This window comes from Ursus arctos, chromosome X, assembly GCF_023065955.2.
Source record: "Ursus arctos isolate Adak ecotype North America chromosome X, UrsArc2.0, whole genome shotgun sequence".
NCBI lineage: Eukaryota > Metazoa > Chordata > Mammalia > Carnivora > Ursidae > Ursus > Ursus arctos.
In genome coordinates, this window is record NC_079873.1 from 67,007,028 (window position 1) to 67,021,192 (window position 14,165).

Sequence of the window (14,165 nt, forward strand, 5' to 3'; positions counted from 1 at the left end):
CCGGCCCTGGAAGTGAGGGCTGGGACGCCGGCTGAGGGGCACACAACCCAGGACACTGCAGGGTTAAGCAGCACCAACAGAACCAGAGTTAAAGTGGCCAGAAGAGCTCTGTGGAGATAGGACTGCGATCTCTCTGTTCTGAGACAGAGCCTGGGATTTGGCCACTGCTGCTCTGACTCTCAGAAGAGCCACAGAAAACCGCCAGGGAAAGCCGCCAGAGAACAAAAGTCTGGAAACACCAGCTCACAGTGTGCCCACCCCCATCCCCCCTCGCAGCAGACAGGGAGACTACCCAAACAGGGTTGCCTGAATATCAGTGCATCAGGCCCCTCCCCCAGAAGGTAGGTTGAAAAATCAAGAAGCCCACATCCCTAAGGTCCCTATAAAACAAGAGCATACTGCCTGGGTCCTGGACAATAATTTGGGCTCTGGGCAACCCCTCAACTTCTCCTCATCAGCATGACGAGAAGGAGAAATCCCACCCCCAACAAAGAAAAGATAATGAGTCTGCAGCCTCTGCCACAGAACTGATGGATATGGATATAACCAAATTTTCAGAAATGGAGTTCTCAGTAACAATGGTCAAGATGATGTGTAGACTTGAAAAAAGTATTAACGAAAATATGAACAAAAATATAGAATCTCTAAAGGCGGATAGGAGAGCAAAATTGGCAGAAATTTAAAAATGCTATGAATTAAATGCAGTCAAAACTAGATGCTCTGACAGACAGGGTAAATGAGGCAGAAGGTCGAATTAGTGAATTGGAGGATGGGATGGTAGAAGAGAAAGCTAAAATAGAAACTTGGCTCAAAAAAATCCAATCTCAAGAATGCTGGTTATGGGAGATTATTGACTCAATCACACGTTTCAATGTCAGAATCATTGGCATCCCTGAGGGGGTGGAGAAAAACAGAGGTCTAGAAGAGATATTTGAACAAACTGTAGGTGAAAACTACCCTAACCTAGCAAAGGAAATAAGCATTCGTGTCCAAGAGGCTGAGAGGACCCCTCCGAATCTCAACCACGACAAACCTACGCCATGTCACGTCATAGTGCATTTCGCAAATATTAGATCCAAGGATATAGTATTGAAAGTGACCAGGGCAAAGAAATTTCTCACGTACAAAGGCAAAAATATTAGGATTACGTCAGACCCATCTACACAGACCTGGAATGAGAGAAAGAGTTGGGGGGGGCATTTTTAAAGCTCTTTCAGTGAAAAATATGCAGCCAAGGATCCTATATCCAGCAAGGCTGTCATTCAGAATTGATGGAGAGATAAGGACCTTCCAGAATCACCAGACACTGAACAAATTCGTAAGCACGAAACCAGCACTACAGGAGATATTAAGGGGGGTTCTATTAAAGTAAAAAGGCCCCAAGAGTGATACAGAAGAGAAAGTTACAATCTGCAGAAACAAAGACTTTAAAGGCAACATGACATCATTAAAATCACATTTCTCAATAATCAATCTCAATGTGAATGGCCTAAATGCTCCCAAAAAACGCCACAGGGTTGCAGATTGGATAAACAGACATGACCCAACCATATGCTGTCTACAAGAGACTCATTTTGAACCTAAAGATACATTCAGACTGAAAGCAAAGAGATGAAAAACCATTTTTCATGCCAAGTGACCTCAAAAGAAAGCTAGGGTAGACATTCTCATATCAGACAGATTGGATTTTAAACTAAAGACTGTAGTTAGAGACACAGAAGGAAACTATATTATTCTTAAGGGATGTATCCAACAAGTGGATATGACAATTATAAATATCTATGCCCCAACAGGGGAGCAGCTAGATACACAAGCCAACTCTTAACGAAAATAAAGAGACATACAGATAAAAATACGTTAATAGTAGGAGACCTCAACACTCCAGTATCAGCAATAGACAGATCACCTAAGCAGAAAAGCAACAAAGAAACAAGAGCTTTGAATGGCATACTAGACCACATGGACCCCATAGATATATAAAGAACACTACACCCCAGAACAACAGAATACTCATTCTTTTCGAATGCCCATGGAACATTCTCCAGAATAGATCATATTCTGGGTCACAGAACAGTCTCAACTGACACCAAAACGCTGAAATTATTCCCTGCATATTCTCAGACCACAGTGCTCTGAAAATGGAACTCAATCACAAGGAAAAATTTGGAAGAGACTCAAACACGTGGAAACTAAGAACCATCCTGCTTGAGTATGATTCGATAAACCAGGAAATCAAAAATCAATTTAAACAATTTATGGAGACCAACGAGAATGAAAACACAATGGTCCAAAACCTATGGGACACTGCAAAGGCAGTCCTAAGGGGAAAATACATAGCCATCCAAGCCTCACTCAAAAGAATAGAAAAATCTAAAATACAGTTTTTATATTCTCACCTCAAGAAGCTGGAACAGCAACAGAAGAACAGGCCTAATCCATGCACGAGAGCGCAGTTGATCAAGATTAGAGCAGAGATCAATGCATTAGAAACCAGGAGCACAGTAGAGCAGATCAACAGAACTAGAAGCTGGTTTTTTGAAAGAATAAATAAGATACATATGCCACTGGCAAGACTTAGTCAAAAGAATAGAGAAGGGACCCAAATTAATAAAATGATAAATGAAAAGGGAGAGGTCACAACCAACACCAATGAAACAGGAAGGATCATTAGAAACTTTAATCAACAGCTTTATGCTAATAAATTAAACAACCTGGAAGAAATGGAGGCCTTCCTGGAAACCTATAAGCTACCAAGTCTGAAACAGGAAGAAATTGATTTTTTTAAATGTTTTTTTATAATATTATGTTAGTCACCATACAGTACATCCCCGGTTTCCGATGTAAAGTTCAATGATTCCTTAGTTGCGTATAACACCCAGTGCACCATGCAATATGTGCCCTTCTTTCTACCCATCGCCAGTGTATCCCATTCCCCCACCCCACTTCCCTTCTGAGGTCCCTAGTTTGTTTCTCGTAGTCCATAGTCCCTCATGCTCCATTCCACATTCTGATCACCCCTCTTTCTTTATCCCTTTCTTCCCCTACCAATCTTCCTAGTTCTTATGTTCCATAGATGAGAGAAACCATATGATAATTGTCTTGCTCTGCTTGACTTATTTCACTTAGCATTATCTCCTACAGTGCCGTCCATGTTGCAGCAAATGTTGACAACTCGTTCTTTCTGATAGCTGAGTAATATTCCATTGCATATATGGACCACAACTTCTTAATCCAGTCATCTGTTGAAGGGCATCGCGACTCCTTCCATGATTTAGCTTAGGTGGACAATGCTGCTATGAACATTGGGGTCCTTATGGCCCTTCTCTTTACTACGTCTGTATGTTTGGGGTAAATACCCAGTAGTGCAATGGCTGGGTCGTAGGTTAGCTCAATTTTTAACTTTTTAAGGGACCTTCACACTGTTTTCCAGAGTGGCTGTACCAACTTGCATTCCCACCAACAGTCTAGGAGGGATCCCCTTTCTCCACATCCACTCCAGCAATTGTTGTTCTTGCCTTGTCAATTTTTGCCATTGTAACTGGCGTAGGGTGTATCTTAATGTGGTTTTGATTTCAATTTCCCTGATGGCTAGTGATTTTGAATATTTTTTCATGTGTCTGTTAGCCATTTGTATGTCACCATTGGAAAAGTGTCTGTTCATATCTTCTGCCCATTTTATGATTTGTTTATTTGTTTCTCGCGTATTGAGTTTGAGAAGTTCTTTGTAGATCTTGGATACCAGTCTTTTATCTGTAGCATCATTTGCAAATATATTCTCCCATTCCGTGGGCTGCCTCTTAGTTTTTTGACTGTTTCCTTGGCTGTGCAGAAGCTTTTTATCTTGATGAAGTCCCACAAGTTCATTTATTTTTTGTTTCTCTTGCCTGTGGAGATGTGTCATGAAAAAGGTTGCTTTGGCCGATGTCGTATAGGTTGTTGCCTATGTTCTCCTCTAGGATTTTGATGGATTCCTGTCTCACATCGAGGTCTTTCATCCATTTGGAGTTTATCTTTGTGTATGGTGTGAGAGAGTGGTCAAGTTTCATTCTTTTTCATGTAGCTGTCCAATTTTCCCAGGACCATTTATTGACGAGACTGTCTTTTTTCCACTGGATGTTTTTTCCTGCTTTATCAAAGATTAGTTGCCCAAAGAGCCGAGGGTACATTTCTGGGTTCTCTATTCTGTTCCATTGGTCTATGTATCTGTTTTTGTGCCAGTATCATGCTGTCTTTGTGATCATAGCTTTGTAGTACAGCTTGAAATCTGGCATTGTGATGCCCCCAGCTTTGTTTTCCCTTTTCAACAGTTCCTTAGCGATTCAGGGCTTTTTCTGGTTCCATACAAATTTAAGGACTATTTGTTCCAGTTCTTTGAAAAATGTCATCAGTATTTGGATCAGGATGGCATTGAAAGTGTAGATTGCTCTGGGTAGCATGGACATTTTAACTATGTTAATTCTTCCTATCCGTGAGCATGGAATATTCTTCCATCTTTCTGTGTCTTCTTCAATGTCTTTCAAGAGTGATTTGTAATTTATAGAATATCCTAGATTCTTTACTTCTCTGGTTAAGTTAATTCCAAGGTAACGTATGGTTTTTGATGCTATTGTAAATGGGATGGATTCCCTAATTTCTCTTTCTTCAGTCTCCTTATTCGTGTATAGAAATGCAACTGATTTCTGGCATTGATTTTGTAACCCGCCACATTACTGAATTGTTCTATAACTTCTAATAGTTTGGGAGTGGTGTCTTTGGGTTTTCCATATAGAGTATCATGTCATCTGCATGAAATTGATTTTTTTAAACAGACTGATTAATTATGAAGAGATTGAAACAGTGATCAAAAACCTTCCAAAAAAGAAGACTCCAGATCCTGATAGATTCCCCGGGGAATTCTACCAAACATTCAAAGATGAAATAATACCTGTTCTCTTGAAGCTGTTTCAAAGAAAAGAAACAGAACGAAAACTACCAAACTCATTCTATGAGGCCAATATTAACTTGATCCCCAAACCGGGCAAAGACCCCTTCAAAAAGGAGAATTACAGACCAAAATCCCTGATGAATATGGACACCAAAATTCTCAACAAGATTGTAGCTAATAGGATCCAATAGTACATTAAGACAATTATCCATCATGACCAAGTGGGATTCATCCCTGGGATGCAAGGGTAGTTCAACATTCGCAAATCGATCAGTGTGATAGATCATATCAACAAGATAAGAGTCAAGAACCATAGGACTCTCTCAATAGATGCAGAAAAAGCATTTGACAAAATACAGCATCCTTTCCTGATTAAAACATTTCAGAGTGTAGGGATAGAGGGTACATTCTTCAATTTCATAAAAACCATCTATGTAAATCCTACAGCAAATATTCTTCTCATGGGGAAAAGTTGGAAGCCTTTCCCTTAAGATCAGGAACACGACGAGGATGCCCACTCTCGTCATTATTATTCAACATAGTTGTAGAAGTCCTTGTAACACAAATCAGACAACAAAAAGGGATAAAAGGTATCCAAATTGGCAAAGAGGAAGTCAAACTGTCTCTCTTCACAGATGACATGATACTCTATATGGAAGATTCAAAAGAATCCACCACCAAACTACTATAATTTATAGAGCAATTCGGTAATGTGGCAGGTTACAAAATCAATGCTCAGAAATCAGTTGCATTTCTATACATGAACAACGAGACTGAAGAAAGAGAAATTAGGGAATCCATTCCATTTACAATAGCACCAAAAATCATACGTTATCTTGGAATTAATTTAACTAGAGCCATGAAGGATCTATATTTTAGAAACTACAAATCACTCTTGAAAGACATTGAATAAGACACAAAAAAATGGAAAAATATTCCATGCTCATGGATCAGAAGAATTAACATAGTTAAAATGTCTATGCTACCCAGAGCAATCTACACTTTCAATGCCATCCGGATCCAAATACCAATGACATTTTTCAAAGAGCTGGAAGAAATATCCCTTAAATTTGTGTGGAACCAGAAAAGGCCCCGAATCGCCAAGGAATTGTTGAAAAGGAAAAACAAAGCTGGGGGCATCACGTTGCTGGAATTGAAGCTGTACTACAAAGCTGTGATCACAAAAACAGCATGGTACTGGCACAAAAACAGACACATAGACCAATGGAACGGAATAGACAACCGAGAAATGGACCCTCGACTCGTTGGGCAACTAATCTTTGACAAAGAAGGAAAAAACATCCAGTGGATAAAGACAGTATCTTCAATACATGGTGCTGGGAAAATAGGACAGCTACATGCAAAAGAATGAAACTTGACCACTCTCACACCATACACAAAGATAAACTCCAAATGGATAAAAGACCTCGATGTGAGACACGAATCCATCAGAATTCTAGAGGAGAACATAGGCAGCAACCTCTTTGACAACGGCCACAGCAACTTTTTTCATGACACATCTCCAAAGGCAAGAGAAACAAAAGAAAAAATGAACTTGTGGGACTTCATCAAGATAAAAAGCTTCCTCACAGTCAAGGAAAGAGTCCAAAAAACTAAGAAGCAGTCCACAGAAAGGGAGAAGATATTTGCAAATGACACTACAGATAAAAGACTGGTATCGAAGATCTACAAAGAACTTCTCAAACTCAATATGTGAGAAACAAATAAAAAAATCATAAAATGGGCAGAAGATATGAACAGAAACTTTTCCAATGATGACAGACAAATGGCTAACAGACACATGAAAAAATGTTCAAAATCATTAGTCATCAGGGAAATTCAAGTCAAAACCACACTAAGATACCACCTTATGGCAGTTAGAATGGCAGAAATAGAAAAGGCAAGAAACAACAATTGTTGGAGAGGATATGGAGAAAGGGGATCCCTCCTACATTGTTGGTGGGAATGCAAGTTGGTACAGCCACTCTGGAAAACAGTCTGGAGGTCCCTTAAAAAGTTAAAAATTGAGCTACCCTATGACCCAACCATTGCACTACTCGGTATTTACCCCAAAGGTACAGATGTAGTGAACAGAAGGGCCATATGCACCCCAATGTTCATAGCAGCACTGTCCACAATAGCCAAATCATGGAAGGAACAGAGATGCCCTTCAACAGACAAATGGATTAAGAAGTTGTGGTCCATATATACAATGGAATATTACTCAGCTATCAGAAAGAACGAGTTCTCAACATTTGCTGCAACATGGACGGCACTGTAGGAGATAATGATAAGTGAAATAAGTCAAACAGAGAAAGATAATTGTCATATGATTTCTCTCATCTGTGGAACATAAGAACTAGGAAGATTGGTAGGGGAAGAAAGGGATAAAGAAAGGGGGGGTGATCAGAAGGGGGAATGAAGTATGAGAGACTATGGACTCTTGAGAAACAAACTGAGGGCTTCAGAGGGGAGGGGGCTGGGGTAATGGGATAGACTGGTGATGGGTAGCAAGGAGGGCATGTATTGCATGGTGCACTGGGTGTTATATGCAACTAATGAATCATCGAACTTTATATCAGAAACCAGGGATGTACTGTGTGGTGACTAACATAATACAATAATAATAAAAAAAGACTGGTATCCAAGATCTACAAAGAACTTCTCCAATTCAATACACAAGAAACAAATAATCAAATCAAAAAATGGGCAGAAGATATGAACAGACACTTTACCAATGAAGACATACAAATTGCTAACAGACACATGAAAAAATGTTCACAATCATTAGGCATCAGGGAAATTCAAATCAAAACCACACTGAGATACCACCTTACTCCAGTTAGAATGGCAAAATTAGACAAGCAGGACACAACAAATGTTGGAGAGGATGTGGAGAAAGGGGATCCCTCCTACTTTGTTGGTGGGAATGCAAGTTGGTACAGCCACTTTGGAGTACAGTGTAGAAGTCGCTTAAGAAGGTAAAAATTGAGCTACCCTGTGATCCAGCCATTGCACTACTGGTTATTTACCCCAAAGATACAGACACAGTGATGAGAAGGGCCATATGCACCCCAATGTTCATAGCAGTATTGTCCACATTAGCTAAATCGTGGAAGGAGCTGAGATGCCCTTCAACAGATGACTGGATTAAGAAGATGTGGTCCATATATACAATGGAATATTACTCAGCCATCAAAAGGAATGGTTTCTCAACATTTGCTGCAACATGGACGGGACTGGAGGAGATAATGTTAGGTGAAATAAGTCAAGGAGCGAAAGTCAATTATCATATGGTTTCACTCATTTATGGAACATAAGAAGTAGGAAGATCGGTAGGAGAAGAAAGGGAAAAAGAAAGGGGGGTAAAGAGAAGGGGGAATGAACCACGAGAGACTATGGACTCTGGGAAACAAACTGAGGCCTTCAGAGCCGGGGGGAATGGGATAGGCAGGTGATGGGTATTAAGAAGGGCACGTATTGCATGGTGCCCTGGGTGTTATACGCGAGTAATGAATCATGGAACTTTACATCAAAAACTAGGGATGTACTGTATGGTGACTAACATAATATAATAAAAAATATTATTATTAAAAAAAAGAAAAACAGAAACAATGAGAACCAAATGAAATGCTAGAAAGGGAAAATATTGTGAAATTCTCTATGTGATGACTGTCCTAGTAATATTCCACTTCTTTTATTCTAGTTCTATCTTTAATCAGCATTTTAGTACACTCAAAGTTTTTAAAAGACGAGGACCATGTCTTACTTATGCTTGAATCTGCAACACATTTTACAATGCCTGGCATGTAGAAATACTCAATATATGTCTATCATTGATTTATTTAAATGATGTAAGAATCCAAAGGTTTCTAAAACAATAAAGAAAAAATAGTTATTTGATTTGTCTCAAAAATCCTGGTCACCCTTTTTTAGAGAGTGTTGATGAAGACAATCAAGGAATTAAATTACAATAGAATTACTCCTTCAGCAGTTTACAGTGTATTTTTCAAAATATTTAAAATATACTCTTAAAACACACACTAAGTACTGGCTTCTTTTTCTTAATTATAAGAAAGCCCCCTTTAGAATTTTCACTGTGCCAATTCCGAATTGTTTATTTTTAAATTGTTTTATAATGTGGCATATTTATATACATATATGTAGATAGATAGATAGATAGATATACTTCCATACCATAAATTTAAATTATTAGGATTTTTCACCTCTAAATTGTTCTACTAGATTTGAGTTACAAGCTAAATTGCCAGATTTTTTTTCAATTTTTTAAAAATTATGTTAGTCACCATAGAGTACATCCCTAGTTTTTGATGTAAATTTCCATGATTCATTACTTGCGTATAACACCCAGTGCACCATGCAGTATGTTCCCTCCTGGTGATGGGTATTAAGGAGGGCATTTTTAAATTTTTTATAGTTAAGTGATTACATATGTACTATTACAACTGATTCAAACTTTAAATTATTTGTGACTTTGTTTCCTTGTATAGTTGTATATAATAAAAGTTGACCTTTTTTCATAACTTAATTCATTTGTTCTCTTCATAAAGACATAGGAAATGAAATAACAGGCCTGCTCCTCCACCAAAAATTTTAATATATTAATATTTCAAATGCTTAGAATCCAAATTTGTTATTGTATTTGGAGTAGGGGTTGGCAAGGGTCAAGATATACAGTCCTCTGGGTATTTTTCCAAAGAAGACACACAGATGGCCAATATACACATGTAAAGATGTTCAGTATCACTCATCATCAGGAAAATGTAAATCAGCACAATGAGATGTCACCTTACAACTATCAGAATGCCTAGAATCAAAAAGGCAAGAAATAACAGGTGCTAGCAAGGATGTGGAAAAAAGGAACCTTAGAGCACTGTTGATAGGAATGTAACCTGGTATAGCCACTGTGGAAAACAGTATGTAGGCTCCTCAAAAAATTAAAAATAGAAATACCATGCCATCTAATAACTTCACTACTGGATATTTGCCCAAAGAAAACAAAACACTAATTGAAAAATACATAGGCACCCCTATGTTTATTGAAGCATTATTTACAATAGCCAAGATATGGAAGCAACTTAAGTGTCCGTCCATAGAAGAATGGATAAAGACGATGGGATGTGTGTGTGTGTGTGTGTGTGTGTGTGTGTGTGTGTGTGTGTGTAATGGGATATTATTGAACAGCCATAAAAAAATTGAGATATTGCCATGTTCAACAACATGGGTGGACCTAGAGGGTATTATGCTAAGAGAAGTAAGTCAGACTGGGAAAGACGAATACCATATAATTTTACTTTCACATGAAATCTAAAAAACAAGTGAATAACAAATAAACAAAAAGCAGAATCAGACCTATAAATACAGAAACAAAATGATGGTTTCCAGAGGAGAGTGGATGGAGGTATGGGCAAAACGGGTGAAGGGGAGTGGGAGATACAGGCTTCCAGGTATGGAATGAGTAAGTTATGGGAATAAAAAGTATGGTATAGGGAATACAGTCACTGGTAATGTAATAGCACTGTATGGTGACAGATGGTAGCTACATCTGTTGTGGCGAGTACAGCATAATGTATAGAGTTGTTGAATCACTATGTTGTACACTTGAAACTAATGTAACATAGTGTGTCAACTATACCCCCCAAAAAAGATATACAGTCCTTTTACTGCCAGAAATTTGTATGTTAGATACAGCATAATTTGAATAATATTCACAACATATCCTTGGATAATTATTTTGTTTGATTTTTAAGTTTGATTAGGTTTAATAATTTCAAAGTCAAGGTTAGATATATTTATATAATTCAAACCACTTTAAAACTAGTATGTTCTTAAATCAGGGCAACAGGAAGAGTGAAGAGAATTAATAAAATATTACCCAATTTCCTAAATCTATAACTTTCACTATATTATGAATTTTATTAGGATATTCTCTATAGAAATACATGTTATGGGAAAATTCATTTTGAGTGGCATCTCCTAGATATAATTTTATAAAGATATATAAGTCCCAAAATTGAAGGGGAGAATATAACTACAACTTACTCCTTGACAATGAAGATAGTCAACTGTCTTAGTTATTACAATCAGTACATCACTAGCTTCCCGTTCTGAGAAACATTTTTTTTTGAGAATACGGTCAAGTAGTTCTCCTCCTTTCATCAAATCCGTAACAAGGTAAACATATCTACCATCGTCATAAACCTAAAAAAAAAAATTATTATTTATAATTATAATTCTGAAATTTTGACATTATGTTTACTTTCCTTTTCTAGTTAACCTCTATTGTTAAAAAAAAGCACATTGATCCCTTACTGTTAATATAGTACAGGCTACACTGAAGATTAAAATGGCTAAACAACCTCCTACACAGTCTTGAGGCCATGTTAAATATATAATTGTATTAACTTTTGAAGTTGTACATTACACTTCATCAAATGATATATGTGGAACAATAGAACTCTGTGTCTCTCAAATAGCATCTATCTCATTTTTTATTATATTATAGCCACTTCTCTTCCCTACTAATAGTAAGTTTCCTTCTTGCAGTAAATATATTTTTTATAAATATCCTCACAGTCCATTATCTGATATGGTATCTTAAATATCTGTTGAATTCAAATATTATATTAAGGAGAATAAGTAAGAAAAAATATGTGTACCCTTTCATTCAGGGCATGTGAGATGTTTGTGTACACAGATGTGTGTGTGTGTGTGTATGTGTGTATATCTATATCTATAAAGACTGCTTAAAGATTACAAATCAAAATGCATAATACTATTTCACTCAAGGAACAATCCATAATGCTATAGCCATTTGCTATATAAGCAAGAAAGTAAAATATTTTAGAATTTGGCAGATTCTAAATCTCTTATATCTTCTATATTTATAGTACTACAGGATAATAAATGGTACAGTTATAATGTTGATTAGTTGACCAGTCAGAATATATTCAAGCCATCAGGATACTGTCATTTAGCAACCACTGTAGTTCCTTTTTGATGTGGTATAAGAAGGGTAGAAGTACAGAATCACAGGGGGGAAAAAAGAATTGAAGTGGCTAATTTAAGATTTTTTAGATTTTGTAGCTTAAAAGTAGAATATACCATAAACATGAAAAGTTTCAAAAAGAAAATAAAGTGTCAAGCCATAACTTCATTAGCTTAGCTGATATAGATTTTGAATACCTACATCCTTTAAAGTAATAATGTTAGGGTGCTGTCCATAGCGCATCAAAATCTCAATTTCTTCTGAGGGGTCTCTCTTACTTTTGTCAATGATCTAAGAAATAAGTCAAGAAAAATTTCAGAGAAAACCAAATTATTTTCTTTGTGTAAAAATGAATGAAATATTTTCAATTTGGTTATATTTTAAGCAAATACTTAAAACTCAAGAGTGATGCTTGTTTCATATTATTTTAACATTTAAAAATTTCCTATAACTGAAACTTAATAAAAAAAAAGAACACTTTCCTTAACATTATATTCCACTTAACTGAAATTATACCAACAGATAATGTAATCCAAATGTAACAGTAATTGTCACAATTGCATAATCATAACATACTATTTTACAATAAAACTATTTAAAACAAGACATTCATGAAATATACCATTCCTCCAAAATAAAGTCTTAGAAAGAAATTCAAATGAAAATATTCAGTCTTAAGACTTTTCCCCCATCTATGATGAGTACTGGGTGTTATATGCAAGTGAAGAATCACTAAGTTCTACACCTAAAACAATTTTTACCATATATGTTAACTAACTAGAATTTAATATATAAAATTTAATATATATAAAATTTAATATATATATATATATATATATTAAATCAAACAAGTTAGGCTCAGAGATAATACCTTCACTGCAAATTCCATGTTGGTAGCTGTATGAATGCATCGCTTGCAAACAGAATAGGACCCAACACCAATATCCTCTTTTAACTCATATACTTCAGCAAATTGTGCAGCATTTCCATTTATCTGTTTTTTTATAGTAAAATATTAAAGAGAATGAAATATTTTCACATTTATTATCTTCTCTCCTAAATATTCATTAATCTGAAATCTTTTTAAAAATTCATTATAGAGAAGTTTTATCAGTATTTATAAATGGTTTAAAGAGATTCTTTGCTGATCCTAAATTTTAGGTTTTCTAGATCCCCAAAGGCAATACAATAAACCAACTAGTTATACACTGCCATTACATTTTTCTTGCCAGAAGAGATTACATAAATATAATTAAAGGTTACTACTATATGCTTTTTTCCAAAACATATGGAGACATCTTTAAATCATGTTATACACAGAGATAAATTAAGAAGTTAAAAATCACTTAAAATTTTTAACATCTTGAGGAACCTCCATACTGTCTTCCAGAGTGGCTGTACCAGCTCGCATTCCCACCAACAGCGTAAGAGGGTTCCCCTTTCTCCACATCCTTGCCAACATTTGTTGTTCCCTGTCTTGTTCATTTTAGCCATTCTGACTGGTGTAAGGTGGTATATCTCATTGTGGTTTTGGCTTGTATTTCCCTGATGGCTAGCGATGTTGAACATTTTTTGGGGACGAGCATTGGGTGTTATATGCAACTAATGAATCATAGAACACTACAACAAAAACTTGTATTATATGCTGGCTAACTGAACATAATAAAAATAAATAAAAAATCACTTAAAGTTATTGTAAATCCTTTAGCAATAACTGAAAGAAATAGTTATCCCTACACCAAATCACCTGATTAAGTGGAATTTACCTGAACAATTGGTAACACATTTGCACTTGTGACAGGAGTAATTTTACATTCTTCTGCAGCAGAAGTTGCAACAAAGCTGAATCCTTTGAAGAGCTGATGAGCATTAGCACTAGCTGGCAAACCAGGAGAATCTAATGTCCAAATAATTATATTTAGTTAGAACTACACAGAAAACTATGATATGAAATGTTAGCATTTCTTTAAAAATAAAAGAAACCATTAAATGTTTCCATCAGACATAGTATATCATGTGTTTGATTTACTGCATATTGTCTGTCTCTCCATGCTAGCTAGTATGCAAGCCCCATGGACTGTACTTTGCCTGTTCTGTTCACTGCTACATCTTCCCTGCTTAGTACCTTCAATATTTGTTGGTCTTCAATATTTGTTGAATTAATGCATGAAATAGATGCTACTGTAAGTAGACCTCATTAAATTATAAATTGTAAGAGTCAGTGATATATCT

The 14,165-nt window shown here is 36.3% G+C and overlaps 1 protein-coding gene across 1 annotated transcript in view; it reads right to left on the reverse strand.

Annotated features, from left to right (window-relative positions):
- Positions 1–14,165, reverse strand: part of RPS6KA6 (ribosomal protein S6 kinase A6) — a 186,298-nt gene that overhangs the window by 42,905 nt on the left and 129,228 nt on the right. Inside the window, exons 14-17 of the mRNA XM_048213614.2 lie at positions 13,700–13,830; positions 12,805–12,927; positions 12,135–12,224; positions 10,988–11,146 (exon numbers count right to left, since the gene is read on the reverse strand). Coding sequence (XP_048069571.1) covers positions 10,988–11,146; positions 12,135–12,224; positions 12,805–12,927; positions 13,700–13,830 — 503 coding nt within the window. The remainder of the gene's footprint in view (positions 1–10,987; positions 11,147–12,134; positions 12,225–12,804; positions 12,928–13,699; positions 13,831–14,165) is intronic.